General features: G+C 32.4%; 1 protein-coding gene across 2 annotated transcripts in view; it reads left to right on the top strand.

The window, feature by feature from the left end:
- The first annotated feature begins 214 nt into the window (after window positions 1–214).
- Window positions 215–21,094, top strand: part of LOC122634721 (dipeptidase 1-like) — a 56,498-nt gene continuing 35,618 nt past the window's right edge. Inside the window, exons 1-2 of one of the 2 annotated variants that reach the window (XM_043823938.1) lie at window positions 215–803; window positions 8,955–9,263. In XM_043823938.1, coding sequence (XP_043679873.1) covers window positions 561–803; window positions 8,955–9,263 — 552 coding nt within the window. In that variant the 5' untranslated portion in view covers window positions 215–560. The remainder of the gene's footprint in view (window positions 804–8,954; window positions 9,264–21,094) is intronic. The other variant, XM_043823939.1, reaches the window with a different exon arrangement.

The raw sequence follows: 21,094 nt of genomic DNA on the forward strand, positions 1-21,094 counted from the left end.
GAAAGAGATACATCGGGCGTAACATCGATCTGATGTATCGCTAATGAACGGCAACCTGAACGGTTTCATAATCAAAGCCGAAAGGAACTCATAGAGGTTCTCTTATTCTATCTAAGGTTTTCGAAAGAAGAAGGAGAAGAAGAAGAAGAGGAAGAAAAGAAGAAGAAGTGTAAGAGAGAAAGAGAGGGAGAAAGTGTGAGAGAGAAAGAGAGAGAGAGAGAGAGAGAGAGAGAGAGAGAAAGAGAGAGAGTAAGAGAAAGAAGATCGAACAAAATAAGACGATGGACCCGTATCAAGAGGAACAGCAACGACAGCAACGACTGCAGAAGCATCGTCACCAGCGACAGCTGGTAATAGAGACAAAGTTCGTTGACGTAAAGCCGATTAAGTATCGCGTCGTTCGTGCGAGGATTGTCCTGTGATCGGCCTGATAGACCTGTTACTGGAAAATCGAAAGAGATAGAGAGAGATAGATATAAAGAGAGAGAGATATATATATATATAAAGAAAGATAAACAGAGATAAAAGATAGGTCGAAGAGTTAGAAAAACGGCTGGACGATGCATCACAGTGGAGGTGTTGGTTACGGCAGTGGCCCTCAAGAACGAGTACATCAGGTGCCTCGTACTGCTACCCAAACCGACAAGTATCCCTTCGAGGGTTATCAAGGCCAGATACCGGATTGCTGTGCTGCTGCTGCGGCTGTCCAGGACCCCTATCCTAGACCACCGAGCGGTTACGATGGCAGGTGCTACGATGAATATCATCGTACGACGCCTTATCAAGACGATTCCTATTCTCAGGTAAGTTATTTTCTTCTTTAGATGTTACATATCTTTTTTAATTTTCATCTCTTTTTTTCTTCTTTTTTTCTTCTTATTTTCTTTGTTCTATACTTTCTTGTTCCTTTTTTTTTTATTTTTTTTTTTTTTATTCTATCTCGTTCTGTATTTTTCCGCGCTTGATTCCTTTTGGCTCGTACGAAAAAAGAAGGAGAATATAAAAAAAGTGGAGGTTGGTAGTAATGTAATTTAAAGTAAAATGGAGTGAGAGCCGAGAATTGTTTAATCAAATTTTTGTGTCTTGATAAATGATAAAGTTTCAAATCAAATAATACCAGCATACGATGATTTCGTTATTTATATATGTATTTGTATATGTATTCGTTTATGTACTTACGTTGTATATTTTTTAGATTAATATATTTGTAAAGGTATTTTGTAAGATATAGGAATCGGGTAAAATTTTGTTGTAAAATAAGTTTTATCGTATATCGTTTTTCGCTTTTATTTTTGATAAATGAAAAATCTCACCTTCAATTAGTAACAGCACTTTTGGTGATTCTTTTATTTATTATCGGTCTATATGATTCATTCACACTTTTAAATATATTTTTTAATAATATTAGAAGAATGTTGATACATTGAAAAATGTTATTTTTAATACGATTTTATGTTCTTGATGCTTGATGATTATGTTTATAATTTGATGATGATTTTATTATCTTGATTGATTATTTCGATGCTTTCGAGTTAGTTGAGGCAATTCTGAATATAAATCACGCGGAATTCGTTCTGACTTTTCGTCTCGCTTCAGCTAACGTAATCTGTTATTCACGATAACCATCTTAATTTTTAACTTCAAAGATCCTTATTATAACTGACAGTAGATTGTTAGTTCTCACCTGTTGAGCTAACATTTTCCGTGAACATTTTGTTTGATGAATTTTGAAAAAATTGAAGATGAATTAAGAAGAAAAAGAAAAAAAAGTAATAAGTAAATACAAATAAAATCGATATTGAATTTATTTATTTATTTATTTATTTCTCTTTTGTTTAAATTCATTACTCCAGAATAACGATATCTTAACGAAAAAAATATCACTAAAAATTACTAATATATATTAAGTATTAAATAAGATAAGATAATTAAGATCAGATTTAGAGTAAAAGTAGATGATTTAAATTAAGATAGATTAGATAGACAAGAGTAAAAATAAATAATTAAAATTAAAACGAAACAAATAATTAATTGAACAGATCCTTAAATTTAATTCGACTTAAATATTATTACGTGAATTTGATTGAATTTCAATTTGAATTTGATTCAACATCCCTTCCTTCTTTCATATATCTATCTGGATATTATGTTATACAATTTCAATTTCAATTCTCATGAACGTTAATGTAAATGTTAGCCAGTTTTAATGAACATAGTAGATCTATAGTAGTCTATAATGATAGTGCCGCGAGCATCAAGACGAAAAGTATTTAACGTTAAAAAAGAAAAAAAGAAAGAGAGAGAGAAGGTAATGGCCATCATTGCGAGAGAACCACCGGGCTACCGTTAACTTTCTAAAAAATGCCAGTTTACACGAGCGAGCTTTTCAGCTTTGGCTTAAAGTGCGCGCGTTAAAACGTCGTACACCGGAGAAGAAAGTCTCGCTTGTTTGCCCGAGTCTTTTCACGTTCATTCTCAAAAGCGGAACGAGCTTTATATCACTAAACGTGACGACGTGAATCTCCTTGGACGAAGAAATTCTACGAGGAATGATAATAATCGACAACTCCTTCTTCTTCCTCTTCTTCATCATCTTCTTCTTCTTTTTCTACTTCTTCACGATTAATTTTGTTCCTTCGGTACGAAAACTTTCTTCCAAAATTACATTGAAAGAAACTTTTTGCTTTCGTAAAGAGGAGAAAAAAATAAAAGAAAGAAAAAATAATAAAAAATAAAAAGAAGAGGAAAAGAGAGAGAGAAAGGAAAAAGAAAGGTTGAAGAAAAAAACGATGAACGAAGATGGGGAGTAATAGAGAAGGAGAGAAAGAGAGAGAAAAGGGTAGTATTTCGTTCTAACTAGTTACAGAATGAGAAAAACGGAAAAAGCCAAGTATACCTCGTTAAAAGCTAGCGAGTCCTCTAGGAAAGTTAGGGATTCCAACAGGAAACTCTTCTACCGAAATCTTTGCCATAGAAACCATCGATTCTCTCTTTCTCTCCTTCTCTCTCTCCCTCTCTCTCTCTCTCTCTTTCTTTTTACCTTTCTTTCTTTTCTTCTTTTCATTCTTCTTACATGACCTCTCAGTCGAAAACGTACGAAACGTTATTCTTCAGAACAAGAAAGTGCTTGAAAAGTAATTATTTAAAGTTCAGTCGCGCGTATTGTAAGATATTTAAGAGCATGCGGCTTCTCTCTCTCTCTCTCTCTCTATCTATCTATCTATCTTTTTCTCTTTTTCTCTATCTCTCTGTCTCTCTGTCTCTGTCTTTCGTCTCCTTCATCGTCGATAACTTTGAAGGAAGTTCGAAACCCACGAGTCTGGTTGCGTCGAAGTCGAGTCGAGTTCAAGAAACCGTCTAAGTTTCGTGAAACCCGATAATTGTGAAGAAAATTTGCGCGCTTTAGGAAGACACACACATACTCTCTCTCTCTCTCTCTTTCTTTTTCTCTATCTCTTCTCTCTCTCTTTCTTTTTCTCTATCTCTTCTTATCTCTCCTTCTCTCTCACTCTTTCTCTCTCTCTCTCTCTCTCTCTCTGTCTCTGTCTCTCTCTGTCTATCTGTCTCTTGATAACTCGATTGAAAATCAGAAAAATAATGGAGGGATTGAAGAAGAAGTAAAAGTAAAAAAAAAAGGGAAAAAAAGAATAGAGGAAGCAAAAAGAGGTAAAAAAAGAAGAAAAAAAGTAATTGTAAAAACTGCCGCGCGCGATTTGAATGTTACTCGAATCGAGAAGTGGTACTCGAGCGGTGCGGATACTCGTTCAGTGATTGAAACGAACTTGGATAAGCAGATTTACAGGATTCATTGATGTGTAACATCGTATCTGTGTGAATACATATATGATATATCGTTATCCAAAGAGAAAAAGAGAAAAACAATGTGTATATGCGTGAGAGATAGAAATAGATAGATAGAAAAAGAGAACGAGAGAGAGAGAGAGAGAGAGAGAGAGAGAGAGAGAGAGAGAGATAAAGAGATAGAGAGATAGAGAGAGATAGAAATATATCGCGAGGGACGTTAAAGCTCGAAGGTACACTCGAAACAACTCGAATTCTCGATGGCATGCCGGCAACCAAGCGAACAAGTTCCCATCGATATAAACGAGAAGAGAAAGTGCGTGTAACTTTTTCCGTTGTCCAAAATGATCGATGCCTTTCGATTGATCCTCGTATGCGTTCGATTGATCGAAACGTTTCGGGGCATTTGAGTTAACACGAATAAATGAACGCGAGAGTTCGGCCCAAACGCGATTTTTACGAACTCATTTGGGTACGGAAGGTAGAGAAAAAACAGGAAGAGAAATAGAAAGGAAAAGAACAAGAAAAAGAATATGATAAGGAAGAGGAAGGGATGGAGGTGGAAGAGAAAGAAAAAAGGGGGTTGTTCAAACTTGGCACGATTTGTTGTCACGGAAAAGCGAAACCAAGCAACTCATTAAGGCTTAATCTGTTGTTATAAAAGAACCATTTCTATTGGATTGACATTTATATCATTTTACTAAGTATTAGACAGTATATATATATATATATGTATGTGTGTGTGTGTGTATGTACGTATGTATATGTATGTATGTATATATATATATTGTATATATACATATATATATATATATATATATATATATATAGTATAATACACACACACACACATACACACATATTGGGTTGATGCAAAAGTTGTCATACTTTTTATATAAAAATTGAAGAAAAATTTTATTTAGCAGAAATATTGACAGTAATAGTTTACTATTTTTAGTAAATAAAATTTTTCTTCAATTTTTGTATAAAAAATGGGACGAACTTTTTCATCAATTCAATGTGTATGTACGTGTACATCGAATTATTCGATATACAGTTAACAAAATGCACTGTCTGTTTTTTTTTTTTTTTTTTTTTAACGAATGAATGATTCGATTTCTTTTTCTTCTTCTTTCTTTACTTCATTTTTTTCTTTTCTTTCTTTCTTTTTTAAGAAGAATATGTCGATACTTTTATTAATACGATAATAAAATGTTAATGCAATCAATTATAAGTTTTAAAGTATGTCTATCAATTAAATACTTTTACAAAGTAATATATAACAATATGTTCTTCCTCTTTCTTCGTCTATTCTCGAACGCTTTATCGATTGTCGAAGTGCTCGACGCTTTTGGGGCAAATTCCGAACGTAGATATTATCTATGTATACGCTACGATTATCTTCAAATAGCGTGACTCGCTCCAGGGGAATGATTCGCTTGCATAATTACGAAGGACGTTGGAGAATCCTAGAGAATTTTGGTTGTGTCGATCATCGGTATCGTTATCCTCGATAGACGCTCTGGGATTTTCGTGAAATTTTCGTCGTTCGCGTGGAAAGCTTCGATCATGTCTTCGGATACAAATTCCTTTGAAAGAATTTATATTGAATTCATAAACATTGAACATATATAATCTATTGTATAAATCTATTTTCTAATCAATATGTATATATATATATTATGAAATAGTTACGTATATATATATATATATATATTGATTTATAATATTATTTATATAATATTGTATATTTATATAATATTTATGTAATATATATAATCATATAATATTAATTATATTATATAATAGAAGTAATATTAAATAAATTTTTAATAAGGAGTTAATAATAAATAACCGTAACTTCGAAATTCTTTCAAAACAATTATAAATATGAAGAGTGAGAAAGAGAAAGGGAAATAGATAGATAAGTAGACAGATAGATAAATAAAGAGAGAGAGAGAGAGAGAGAGAGAGAGAGAGAGAGAGAGAGAGAGAGAGAGATGAACACAGAGGAAAAATTTAATGTAGAGTATAAAAACAAAGCAATATAACAAGAGTAAAATAACAATTCCTTTATAATAAAAAGAATTATTTATCTGTAGGAAAACAAACATACACACATAGACAGATACAGAACGTGTTTAGAAAAGTGATTGAAATCTCAATATAGGTATTTTGGTAAAAGTAATAGCGTAGATCTATCTACGACTTTCCTTTATGTTTTAATCTCTCTTTCTTTTTGTTTTTCTCTTCCTAAAACTCTCGTACCTTTCATTCCTCGCGTTCCATGAATACTTTTTCTTTCTTTCTTTCTTTCTTTTTGTTTTGCTACGAATAAAATAAGTAGAGTTTTACGATTTAATTTAATCGTAACTGGACGAATAGAGTCGTACGAAAAGAAGAAATTAAATACGGATATATAGGTCAAAACTAAGAGAATTCTGATACGATATAAATTGACGATTTTTATTTGATATTTTTACTTTTTCTTTTTTCCTTTTTCTTTTTTATTTTTAAATGTTATAAGGAAATTAACTTCAAATACAAAAATGTTGCTTGTGAATCGTTCGATATATATTATATAGAACGAAACATATATATATATATATAACTATATGTGAATGTGTGTGTATGTGTGTAAGAAGTTCATCTTATCGGATTCGACTTGGAGAGCGTACGTAAGTGCAGATTGCTCTAAATCTGGTTACGCTCGAGTCTCAAATCCTGTGCCATCGAAATCCCGGATTTTGACATATACTTTTTCACTGACACTCGTATGCGAGAGTGAGTGAGTGAGTGTGTTACCTTTGACTTACAAGACCAATGAAATATCTCAGAGACAGGATGAAAATTTCTTTCAAACGTTTCAACTTTCTGCCGATAGAATTTCTAACGGGATTACAGTTAATTTTCCGATCGGAGATAAAGGAACGATGTTTGCCTAGCACCGTTTCCTCTCTGGAAAAGGATTTCATGCCTTCATGAATAAGGCATAACATCAACCGAAGGCAAAAGCACTTATGACAGATTGCAAGCTATGCACGATGATTCGAAACGTCCGATTCGATATCTCGAACGGCTGAAAGGGTGAGTGTAGAAACTGTTAGGTTGCCAGGTCAGTCGTGCTGAATGAGGACTGATTAGAATTTAAGATATGTGGGTCAGTCGGATGTGGTCGATAATATCACCAGAGGGATATTTCCAAATGCTTTGCTCAAAAAACGAAAAGACGGGATCCTTTAATCTAGGTTTCTTTTTAGAAAAAAAAGAAATATACACATATAAAGTATGTATGTGTGTATGTGTATGTGTGAGAGAAAGAGAGAGAGAGAGAAAGAGAGAGAGAAAGAGACAGAAGCTATCCGATTGAAAGTCACCAAAGTTCTTCGCGTCATTCCACGTTAATCTCAATTATAAGTACTTCAATGAAATTTATTCGACATACTTTTCTCGTGATAAAATAATTTACGAACACGTAACGTTCATTTAATATATTATATTACATTATAATAACCTTTTGTGTCATAAATTTGAGAAAACCAAGGGACAGACGGAAGAGTAAAATGGACCCTTAACGGACAATTACATGACATTTCTGGGAAACATTTCAGCTACTTGGATTTGCGAGATTTACGTAACAACCCATCACGTTATTCAACTAATTCCACAAATTACCGTTGATTAATGAGAAACGCACATTCGTTACAATACCGTCTGTTAATTTTGTAGAAATGTAAACACGTAAATGTATGTGCCCTACTTCTATAATATCCAATCCAATCTAAAAATATTGTGTTTTATGAAATACATAAACTTTATAATTCGTTATATTCGTACGTGAAATGATGGAAATGTATTCATAAGTAATTCATTCACAAATAACAATTAATAATTTATAATATAGAACAAAGTATTCCTGAACATTCTGAGGATTATTGCATCCAACAATAACTCAAATACCCACAAAGCACCTAAAATCAAACGTTATCTCGCTTGGGAAATAGACTATGCGTAAAGATGGATGCGTTAGATAGATACATTAGCAAACAGGCATTCTGCTAAATCGTTCTATTAAATCGAATCGAAAACTATCGTAATTCATAATATTTGAATATATAAAATAATAATAATTGCAAATTTATACGGAATTGTAATGACGTAATAAATAAATAAAAATATTATTTATCATATCGAAGATCATTACGTCTGTCGTAAATTCAAATGCAAAGGTATCTATACATACGTACACATAAACAGAGACAGACAGACACACACATATACATACATTTAGAATCGAACGTTATCTCATTTGGGAAATAGATCACACGTAAAGATGGATGCATTAGATAGATACATTAGCAAACAAGTATCCTAGCAAAGTTACCAACTGAGATATCCTAACGTCCTTACTGAATATATACCGACTGTAAACCCCTAAGTCTACGATAGACTAGCTATCTAGTATATCGGCCGTACGCAGCCTAGCCACGATAGGGGAACAAAGTGATCTTCTACCATTTGTATTCGACTACTATATACCTTTGTCCGTTGAGATAAGTCTTGGCTCAGAATAGGCTGTTTCACTTTTCAACGAACGACTATTATAGCATTTGATACGTCTCTTGAAATTAATTTCTAGCGAAAGACGTCGGCAATAATTCTTCTCCCATTTCTTTAGAATGTTCTTGATTTAACTCGATTCGTATAAAGAAATATGTAATCATGAAGGATTTCAAATTTAAACTGAAGAGATAGATAGATAGATAGATAGATAGATAGAGAGAGAGAGAGAGAGAGAGAGAGAGAGAATGATTATAAAAAAAGCAATTAATTCCCAATTAACCACATATAATCAACGCTAAAGTCGACCAGTAATATCTCAATATTTATTCAATTTCATTCCTCTTTGATTATCATGAATTTTTGATCGTTACTTCATCTTTAACATTTTTCCATGTATTTTCTTTTTTTTTGTTAAAGTATACGTTATATTTACAGTTAATACTTATGCAAGAAAGATCGTAACTCTGACGCAATTATAAATTGTTTTAAATACGATTGAAATATACCATTGAAAATTGTATTTGTAATCGATTAGGAGAGTAAGCAAGAGATTAAAGAAGAGGTTTGACTGACCGGTCGTCTTATTTCAGGATGTGCCCCCGACCTTCCATCGACCTCAGTCCAGACTGGGATACGAGGAATGTCCACAATCTCGCGTGGGATATACCTCGGATTCCAGGTGTGCCAGTGGACTCGGGTACGATGACACGGGCGGGGGTTACCTGGATCAGACTGACCCAAGGATGTATTGCACCGGCGGTTATTGCATGGGGGATACGATGATGGCCACTAGCAGAGGTGTCTGCGGCGAGGAAGTTGAACTCGACATGCGGAGGCATATTCAAGCTTGTGCCTGCACTTGTAATCATATGGGATATGGAAATTACATGGACTATCAGGTAAAAAAGTAATCATTCATTTTATATACCTGTATACATATTTATATATGTGTGTGTGTGTGTATAATGTCATAGGAATCATTAAAATTCGTGTGACGTTACAAATTTTTCTTTGGAATGTAAAGAAATTTGTTTGATTGCTATTCGTTTAATCAAATAGTTATTTTATTAATAACTTTATATCGATCGGTATTATTGGATAAAATGTAACTTTCTGCCTTTTTTTTTTTTTTTCATTAAGCGAAAGAAATATAATCTGTAACGTGTATATTATATATTTGGATTATTGATGCAATAATAAGTAAATGTTATGTGATTGAATGCACAGATATATATATATATATATATATATATATATATATATATATATGTATGTATGTATGTATGTATGTATTCCGTAAAAATTGTATGTATCTATAAAATGTAATTTTATGCATCCATAGAAATGGATATATTTCTTTCGAAAATATGAAATAATATTACGACGATGAATTCAATTAAATGTAAGTGAATTTCTGCATTCTTTTTTCTTTTTTTTTTATTCGTGTTATGCTTTATTAGTGTCGCATTACGAGTCAAAGATGTTTTAAAATCAATTTACTTCGGAAAATGCGAAGATTTTTTTAGGCTTATTTTAGGCTTATTTTAACCATGCTGTTTAGACAACCGTGGGATGGTCATTATGTTAGATCGACGGGATACAGATTCGTAAGAACCAACCCATCGATTATTTACGTCTAGAAATATACGTGTATCAACGACAAGAGACTTATTCGATGTAATATTTATTTAAAAAATTAATTATTATAGTTATTTATTAAAAATTAGTTATATAAATCATTTATTAATGATCAAAGAAGTCATTATCAATAAACGAGTGGGAAAAGAAATAAAAAAAAATAAATTTTTCGAATTCATTTTTCAAAATTCAAAATGACAACAAATTGTAATGATATAATAATGACAATGTAATAATATTTTCAAAAATTCCAAATGAGATTAATTTTTAATGATATAATAACCTTGATACATTCTCGATATTATTCAGATACAATGTCTTAACTCGGTTTTAAAGTTAAGAAGTTAAATTAATCCAAATTATCATTGACACTTTAGTTACAATTCACTTGAACTTTCAATTCTCGAATGACCGCACAAACTAATTCCTTGTAATAGATTGACTAACAAGGGTTATGTTAAGATATCCGTCTCGATAGTTGAAGAAGGGGATCAAGGTGTGGGTGGTGATAGAGGTAGGGGTTAGATAAGAGCGGCTACTTGGTCGTCAAGACATTGGATTTTGTTCAATATTTGCTCATACACGTATTGACGGTGATAAGAATGTTCTACCAAAGGAACTTTTGAGTGTGCTTTATCTAAACCGATTTAGCATCCTCTTCTAATATCCGATTCATCTTTTAGTTTATATTCTCCATGGCTACTATCTTTCTCTCTCTTTCTCTCTCTTTCTTTCTTTTTTCTTTCTTTTTTCTTTCTCTCTCACCCAGGATATTTGAGAAAACAAACACGTGCATACCTCATCGTTGAATTTTTCTGCAGTAGTCAGTGACATCAGCATTGTCACGTGTGTCTTATCGAACGCAATACCTGCTTACTGTCGGTATTAATCGATTTGATAAATTCGATAATAAGTGGAGGATTTATGTAAATAACTCTGCTGATTTCGGTTTCGTGTTTCGATGATGCTAGCTTGTCAAGTGATTTGAAAAGATGTATTAGTAAAAAATACATATGTTTTGTATACGTATGTTTTATGATTCTTGATAAATCTAAAATTAAATAATAACAAATCTCGAATTCTGAAGTCTTTGATGATCTAATAGGGTTTTATAACGATATGTCACAGTGAATCGGAAATCTAATCTAAATAATAAGAATTTTTGATTGCACACTTATAATTATTTTATTATCTATCAAGTAAATAAAATATTAATGTAAATATTGTATTACTATATGATATGAATGAAAATCAATTACTTTCTTTTTTTCTCTTTCTTCTTTTTTCCCTTTTATTGTCTTTTTTCATTTTCTTTGAACTTATAAATTTAGCCCAGTGTATGCTTGTTGAACTCTGACAAAATGAATTTCCATTTACTTTTATTCTACCGTTCGGTGAGCTTGGATAGATTAGCCAGGATGAAAAGCATTTCTTCGGCGTGCTAAGAAGAGAAACAATGTTTTTCTCAACTCGGTGTGGCACAAACGGTGCTCGAGTTTAAAATTTTCAGCGTATGCAAAGTTCTTTGTACGACAGTTTGTAAGGCCTTGTCTTTGAAAGCGTACACAAGGGAACCTACATGAAGAGAAGGAGAGAAAGAGAGAGAGAGAGAGAGAGAGACGTTTCTAACCGTGAGCTCCTTAAAAGTTCTATGGGGAATATAAAACGTCTATTTCCAACAAGCTGTCCGGTCCTCCCGTGAAAAAAAAAAAAGAGAGAAAGAAAAAGAAAAAAAAAGAAAAGGGAAAGGAAAGAAATTTACGCTCGATCAGTACGTTGATAACGTATTATAATAAAACTATTTTTTTAATTTAAGCAATTTGAAAAGTTTAATTAATAAGTATGCTCTTATCGATCGGTCGGCGCATTAACGCTAACTCGTAATCCAGCGTTTACATTCACATGAATACAGAGGATGCTTACATAAAGACACGCACGTGAAAAGCATATACGGGTGGGAAATAATAAATAATTAACATCTGCTCAGTTTCCCTGTTAGTTTTCAAGATTTGCTTTGCGTACATCGTATGATATAATATTTTATCGTACCTAACCAGTAAAAATTATTACCATTGATAGATAAATGTTTATGAATGTAAAGTTTTCTAATAATGATGTGTAATAATGATAATAATAGTAATAATATTAATAATAAATTTAACTTTTATAAATCAAAAGTCATGTATTGCTAATACTGCGATTATAAAATTTATCGAATATGAAATTTGTTTCGACATATTTAAGAATAAGGATCTCAAAATAATTCTCAAAATAAATAGTATTAATTAAATCATATTTCAATGGAAATTATTACCATTGATAAATAAAAATTTATAGCGGTAAATCAATTTGACTTTTCTAATAATAGCGTGTAACGATAACAGTAATAATAATGATGATGATGATGATGTGTAATAATAAGTATAATATAATAATAAGTAATAATATAATGTATAATATAATAATAGTAATAATAATAACAATATTAATAATAATAATAATAATAATAACAATAACAATAATAATAATAATAATAACAACAACAGTAAAAGTAGTAATAATAATAATAAAGTAGTAAGAATAATAAATTTAATTCTTATAAATTAAAAAACGATTATAAAATTTTTCAGAGATGAAATTTCAACGAATAAATATAAAAATAACGATCTGGAATAAATCCTTAAAAGACATTGTGATTAATTAATTGAATGATATTTCGATATAGAGATAGTCACGAGAGAAAAAAAATAGAATCTGTTATCCCTGTGCTTGGTCTATTATTGTTTCTGACTGTGATATAAATGAACGATCGAAAGGATCGTGAAAGGAAATTTTGCAGGTTGACCTTTTGCCCGCGACTGATACCCACGTTTTATATGAAATGTCATTGCTAATCCAAGTAAGAGATATATCAGTGACGTTCACTGCTGGCCGATTAGCCTTTATTTTTCACGGTCGTGATACTAAAAGAAAAGACACACAGCTGGTCGATCCTGTCATTCGAGACGTCGTAAAAATAACGAACGAACGAACGAACGAACGAACGAACGAACTAACGAACGTTCTCGATATTCCGAGAAAGAAATTATCAAATTTAGAGTTCACCGAATAATCTCATAATCTATATTTTCAATTAACGTTGCGCTAAGCGACTATATCCGGCTCATTAACCGATTAATATCGTTGTACTTGCATTACGGAATCCATATACATAGTAGGTATATCTATGTGATAAAATCGATAACGTCCAACGGTGAAAATGTTCGATAGAGAAACGGTGCGTAATTTTTTCTTGTATCTTTTTTTCTTATTTCACGAATGAAAGGGAGAAAAAGGAAAAAAAAGAAACGAAACGTGGAAAAACAAAAATATAAAGTTCAGAAGCACATTCGTGAATGTTAAAGAGACAAATAAAAGTTGGATCGTTTTGAAGTAACGGCTTAGTCCTTACCAATTTACATATAAACATAGGAATGCGTACACTCTAAGCACATATTCGCATAATAGAAAAAAGAAAGACAAGAGAACTTATATACGAATATAAACAACTACACACAGTAAGTATCTACAAACTTACACTTAAACATGAAAGTTCGAATCTCCGGGTGTTATGGCCCCGTTTGAACCTTCTCTTAGCTACATACCTACGTATGAAAAAAAAAAAAGAAAAAAAAAGGACAAAAAAGGGATAAAAAAGGAAAAAAATTCATTTTGAAATGGCGCTGGCTACACGGTACCGCTGTACGGCACTAACCTCAGACCCGTGTTCTGGTTCGACCGCACTGGTGATTCTGGAACGTTGCCAGAGAGTTGCAAAACGATCGTAAGAGCCTCGCTGAAAAAAAAAAAGGGAAAAAGGAAAAAGAAAAAAAAAGAAAAACCGGCACGCGCGTATCTATCATCGTAATACCTGTCAGAAGGACTATCATGGATGCGCACGTGCGTATCCACGAAGGTACGTGATACTCGTACTGCGCATAGTTCCCTTTATGTCCTTACACACATATACATACAACACACACACGTACACACATACGCACATACTCATATATATACATAGATAGAGCACATCCAACGAAGGTATGGGAGTTGGATACATTTTTGGTTACGTACCTACCAACCTACCTGTGCTACTCTCTGTCTAGTCTTCTTTTGCGCGTGAGCACGAGCACGATTGGAGAACGGATGAAAAGTGTAACCGCAGCCGAGCAAAACTTTTCGAAAAGCATTGTTGCCCAGGTATCCAGGCATCCATTTTTGGATGCAGCTGTTCCTCTAGAACGTGGATAGACGGATTGTGGCGGGGGCTAGGAGAATAAGGGCCGAAAGAGAGATAGAGAAAGGGAGACAGACAGAGAGAGAAAGAGAGAGAGAGAGAGAGAGAGAGAGAGAGAGAGAGAAAGAGAGAGGGAGAGAGAAAGAGAGAGGAAAACGGTCGTTTCTACTGCAGTGCAGCAAGTCAACTTTACGAATACATATCCTCCATCCTCCGTACCACCACCCACCACCCTCTTCTCCCACCCTTACCTCTCTCTTTCTCTCTCTCTCTCTCTCTCTCTCTCTCTCTCTTTCTCTCACCCTACCTATCTACCCCTTTACATACTCTCTTTTCTTTCTTTCTCTTTCGTTAATTCTCTATATTGTTTCGTCGGAATATCCTTTATTTGTTGTGGCAAATTTATTAACCGTAGACGCGTTTTGTTAGCAATCGTTTGCTAGCAATCGTTCGAATAAGACTAATTAAGTAATTAGATTAAGTAATGGTAGTGCAGAGGATAATTCATTGTTGTTACATTGAAAATCTGATTGTTCATTAGCCTCGAACGACATCGTCGATCGTTTACATGGAATTTAAAGCGTAAATAGTTTTTCTTTTCTCGTTAAACATTTTTTGTGATCGTATAATGATCGTTTGTAAAATCGATCATGGTATTTATTTCCTATCACGGTTCTTCACATTATGCGTATCACGTTTTCATGTTTTATCGTTGATTTCGAAATACGAGAATGATGCGATAGAATGAAATTGGAATGGAATTTATAGATGTAATAGCCGTGTTGTTTTGCATGAACGTACAGGCGAAATATGAAAGAGACAGAGACAGAGAGAGAGAGAGAGAGAGAGAGAGAGAGAGAGAGAGAGAGAGAGAGAGAGAGAGAGAGAGAGAGAGAGAGAGAGATAGATAGATAGATAGATAGATAGATATATTTTAAGGGGGAGTATTAGGATTATTATCTTGTTATGTATTCATGTATGCACAATTTTTCGTGAAGAATTTATATCATATATACATTAATATGTTATATAATAATACAGTTATATACGATCTCTTAATATAATGTATATTTATATATATATATATTTATTTATTTATTTATTTATATCAAGATATTTAATACAACTTTTCATCAAAACATTTAATTAACGATAACGAATGATTTTAAGAAATATGTAATTAATTTTCTTTTTTTTTATAATTAAACTAATCGATATTTAACAATTTCATAAAAACTTACCAAAAATGTATTATTATATATGTAATATATTAATATATTTAAGAATAATATAATAATACTGACGATACAAAAAATGTATTATCGACGTATCATCCTGTAATGCAACAAAGCACAATTTTTTCTTTTTTTTTTTCTTTTTTTTTTTGCTTTTCTTGTAAAACGAACCGATGTATTTAGGCGTTTCAATTGAAACGGTTCAATGCTTGTATACTCGCAAACACATTATAATACACTCGCCTCAACGCAAAAGCGCGCAATTTCTCTCGTCGCGTGTTTCTAGTATTTGCAGTGGCACGTTAAAGTCAAGAGAGGAGAATTATAATACGGTGGAAGCAATTGTTCGTTTGCACAAGGTGCAGATGCAGCGGAATGGAGAGAGAGGGAGAGAAAGAGAGAAAGAGAGAGAGAGAGAGTAAAAGAGAAAGAGAGAGAGAGAGAAGGATATTTGCCTATCGTCGACGTTACTATCCGTGTTAAGTCACAAGCTCGAAAGGGTTGCACGCGACGTCGTCGTTGGGAACTTTGACTCTCTCATTCGTTGTCGGGCGTCCAAGGGAATAAAACTTGCATGCTCTATGCAAGAGCGACGTTTCGGTGCACGTAAAATGGCGTCGTGAAAGTGCGTTTGCCAGCAGCTAAGGGAAATCACGCGAAAACTCACGAGAGATCTCTTCTATGAGAGCCGAAAATTTGTGTTTTCCTGAAAAGTAAAATTCCGATCCCGTTAAATGGTTTCAAATTGAAATAAAATCCTTATTTTTTTTCTTTTAACTAAATTTTATTATGTTTCATTCATATATATCAGAATGGCTATTGAAAAGTTTTTTCCGTTTTGAGGACGATTATTTCTAAATAATAAAAGAAAAAAAAAGAACGAAAAAAGAAGGAAAATGCAAAAAAAAAAGGAGAGAATGTTTTTTAATGAAATGAATGAAACTTGAAACTTGTTATATGTTATATTTGGTCTTCTTTTTTATGAAAAAATTTTCGAGCGTATAAAAAATACTGAAGCACTTTCGAAAAACGAGGTGGAAGTTTAAATTATATTCTCGAGGCATTATCTTTTTCATTTTAACTTTCGTCCGTGTGATTCCCCGATGACTTAACGTCACAACAAATCGCCTAAAAAATATTTTAAAATAAATAAATAAATAATATTATATACTATATATATATATATATATATATATATATATATATATATACTTAATACATATTATATTTATACATATCGGCATATGTAATATTTTTATGGTACAGTAATATTACAATTATAATAAAAATAAATATAATATATATAAAATATATATAACATATACATATATATGCATATAATATATATAAATATAAATATATTTATCTATATATTATATAATATATATATATATACATATAAATGATATATCATAATATTATAATATTTTATTATAATAATTAATTATAGCGATAAAAACGTATATAGGTGAAAAAAGTAGGAAAGATAAAAATTATTTTGCAAAATATATTACAATACTACAAATATTATTTATAGGTTATAATATTAAATTTTTTCATTATAATATAATATACTGCAAAATATAACAAGCGGTACGACGAGTTGATTCTTATAAAAAAGTGAATAATATATTCTAAGGTTTCTAAGTCTATTGTAAGTATATTAGTTCTATTAAAAAATTCCTGATTTTTCTTTTTTTTATAATGAAAGAAAATTGAAAAAAAATTGTATATACCATTTAGTAACATATTAATATTAATATTAACAATATAATATTTATTATATTATATTTTTTATCTTTATTGAAACTTTTCTACTGCTCCACAATAGAATGATTCGTCCTTCTATAAATAATAATAACATTTTCTCTAATCATATCTAATATACATATATATAAATAAATAAAATAGATAACTAGAAGGCTTCTATTCTTAGTAATTTTATAAAACGTAATCCTATTGAGTGATGTCAACAAGACGAACGATATTTTCTAAACTTATGTATCTCCAAGAGTTACTTTTATAATTCAAAATTCGAAACTATATTTAATATTGTTATTATACCATTAGACCATTAGAGGTTTGTCATACAACAAAAAGTATTTCCAATATTCTCAAGTTTCAAGACGTAGTATAAAAAAGAAAGAAAGAAAGAAAGAAAGAAAAAAAAAGAAAGATAAAAAAGAGGAAAGAAAAAAGAAAACAAAAAGAAATAAATAAGTATAGGAAGAACGAAGGAGGATGAAAATCAAGAGGGATGGTTCTTAGAACAGAGAAGAAAGGAGTAGAAGAAACTTTCTCGAAATCCGTGCTTCATAAAATCTGGAAAACAAGTCGGGCCGAGTTCTACGCGACGTTCTTTGACGGTTGCTTAGAAATCTCTCCCTTTGGTCCTTCTTTTCCCTTCTGTTCTTTCTTCTCTGTCTCTCTTTCTCTCTTTCTCCCTTTCTTTCCCCTTTCTCTATCCCTCATCCTTTCTCGTCCTTGTCTCACCGTTCACTCTCAATCCCTCCTCTCGAAGCGCGAGTGTCTTCGAGGCAACGAGGGCCGTGCACCTTTTGTTCGCTAGACCATCGTGCAAGTTCTGAAAGCCCTTTTCTCAATCCCTCACCGCAATCCCTTCGTCTACGTTTTTCACCGTTCGAGATACGGACGGAGTCTCTAAATATTTAGTCCGGAGGTGAAAAACGCAAGGGCCGCCTTGAGATAAACGCGAAAGGGAAGAATCGTTCGCCTCTCTCTCTCTCTCTCTTTCTCTCTCTCTTCTCTTACGAAGAAGAAGAAGAAGAAAAAAGGGTGAACGTATAGTACTAGAAGGAAGACGAGCGTTTTGATGTTGGTACCGGTGGTATCATCAGATCACTCCTTGCTTGGACGAGCGCCTGCTGTTTCGGAAGAGCGCGCGAATTTTTTGATATCGTCGCGAAGATGCTTCCATTGTCCGAAAGAACATGTTTCCTGTGAGCGACGTATACATATATGTATATATATATATACGTACTTACGTACGTGTGTATGTATATAGTGACATTACTCTTGTATTTCGAGAGAATATACGTGTTTCTATCTCCTCTCTCTCTCTCTCTCTCTCTCTCTCTCTCTCTCTCTCTCTCTCTCTCTCTCTCTCTGTCTGTCTCTGTCTCTTTCTTTCAATCTTTTTCATATTTTCTTCAAAATTTTCTCTCAATAAGAGTGAATGGAATTTCTTTTTAAGAAATAGACAACACACATTTTTCTTTTCTCTATCCTTATTTGTTTTCTCCTTTCTTCTATCTTTCTTTTTTCCTTTCTTCCTTTCTTTTTTTCTTTTCTTTTTTTTTTACACGAAGGAACTCGAATAGATGTTCTTTTAGGTACTCAAAGAATACACGTTCGATAATAAAAATGTTTACAACTTTCCGGTAAGAAGGAAGAAAGATAGAGATAAAGATAGAGAGAGAGAGAGAGAGAGAGAGAGAGAGAGAGAGAGAGAGAGAGAGAGAGAGAACAGCGTAAACAAAATGACTGCGAACGATCGTCGAGGAGAAGGTAGAAACGATAAGCGAAGTGGAGGAGTCGTAAAAGATAGATGAGAGTGATAATAATATCGGGCAGGGAGATGAAAGAGGACGTCGGCCTTGTGAAAATGGCGTCGGCCGTACGATATCCAGGAGTTTTCAGACGTTCGACGCGATGAACGTGTTGAGCGTTCAGCGTGAAAATAGCTGGGCTTTCGTGGTCGCTAGATAGAGGATGAGTTTTAGACGGCTTGGGAATGGCATAGAGATAGATAGATAGAGAGAGAGAAAGAGAGAGACAGAGACAGAGACAGACAGAAAGAAAAAAAAAAGAGTAAAGAAAACGAGGGGGCGCGAAACAACGTAGGACGAAACAAAGAAAGAGGATGCAAAGTTAACGATGTCTCCAGCCGAGCAATCGGAAGTTATTACGGAAATAAAAGCGCGAGCTACACCGGTTTCTTGTATTAGTGGATACACGTAGGTACCTATGTATGTATTAGACGAGTGAGCTATAATGAAACGAGCAGAGTCTCGATTAAAAAGAAAGAAGCTTTGCGAAAACTCGTTCGACGATGATTACCTACATATGTATGCATGTATGCATGTATGCATGTATGCATGTATGCATGCATGTATGTATGCATGTATGTATTTATGTATACGTTGAGTTGTTGTCGAAAGAGAAAAAGATAGAAAAGAATAGACGGTAAACGAATGATCTGCTTCATGAAAGATCACGATTTTCCTGTTTCCTTTCTTTCTTTTATTTATTTATTTATTTATTTTTCCTTTTCTTTCTTTTTTTCTTTCCGCCTCGTTGATTAATCTTTTCAGTTTATACATTTAAAATTTATCAATGGTGACATTTCATCCTATGAAGATGAGTAGTACGCATAGACAAGCAAAATGCATAAAGTGTTATTATTAATTTATATCATTTCATCGTCGCGATGTTATTTGCAATCTTATTATAAATATTAGCTTCTAACATTTTAATATGATGTTAAATAATGTGATATTAGAGAAATTTTCTATTGAATTTCTTTTTTTTTTTTTTTTTAATTGTTTTTATAAAATAATGCATAATATAAGTGCTGCGGTGAACTTTCCATGATTGCATTAATGTAATTTCGTTTTCTTTTCTTTCTTTTTTCTTTATCGTAGCTTTTAATCTTTTAAAGATTAAATAATTGTGGATATAGAGGTTTATAATCATGTACTTTTAAATTCAGAACAACTTAGTTTATTTCTTAAAAAATAGAGAACAGCTTCATTTATATATGTATATATATATATATATATACATGACACATATATAAAGTAATATGTAAAGTAATATAACAGATGTGTCTTGAAATAAATCAAATGCTTTTAAAAATTTCTGAAAAGATAGAAAAATAATATATATGCGTATGTTATTAATCGATTTCTCGTATATTCACGAAACATATGAATTACGTTTACAATTCTCCCGGTGATATTAATGCAAGTTTCTATAACAAACTTTTTCTGCTAAATAACTATATAACATTTTTTATCGAAAAATTCGCCATCATAAAGCGAATGAATGATATCTTCGAAAAGCGACGCGTTTTATCGAAACGCGATTACATCGAAAAATATAATTTACGAAATCGGCTTACCTGACGATGCATTAACGACACTGTAGCAGAAATCTTTTTTCTTTTTCCTTGTTGTTTTTTCTTTTTTTTATTTCTTTTCTCCCAAATAAAATATTAAAGTCTCTTTGATAATTTACACATACGCGTCCTATCGCACGGTCCATTATTCGATGAATATCACATTTTATTATGCGTGAATTATTTTTTACCGTGGGCAATGCGATCCCCGCTTTATATCTCTCTCATCAATTACATAAAATATGAAAAATGTAGGGATTTTCTATTCACGTAGTCGTTCGCTGTAACTATGTATAAGCTTGCATCGTGATACGAATGTAAATGTATTCCCATAACTGAACCAAAAGATGGGATTAACCCGTTAAATGTATGATTTTTTATATTTTTTCTCTCAGAAACTTTTAGAAAGGAAGGGAAAAAAAATATACTAGCAACCACAGA

Source organism: Vespula pensylvanica, chromosome 15 (genome assembly GCF_014466175.1).
Source record: "Vespula pensylvanica isolate Volc-1 chromosome 15, ASM1446617v1, whole genome shotgun sequence".
NCBI classification, from domain to species: Eukaryota; Metazoa; Arthropoda; class Insecta; order Hymenoptera; family Vespidae; genus Vespula; species Vespula pensylvanica.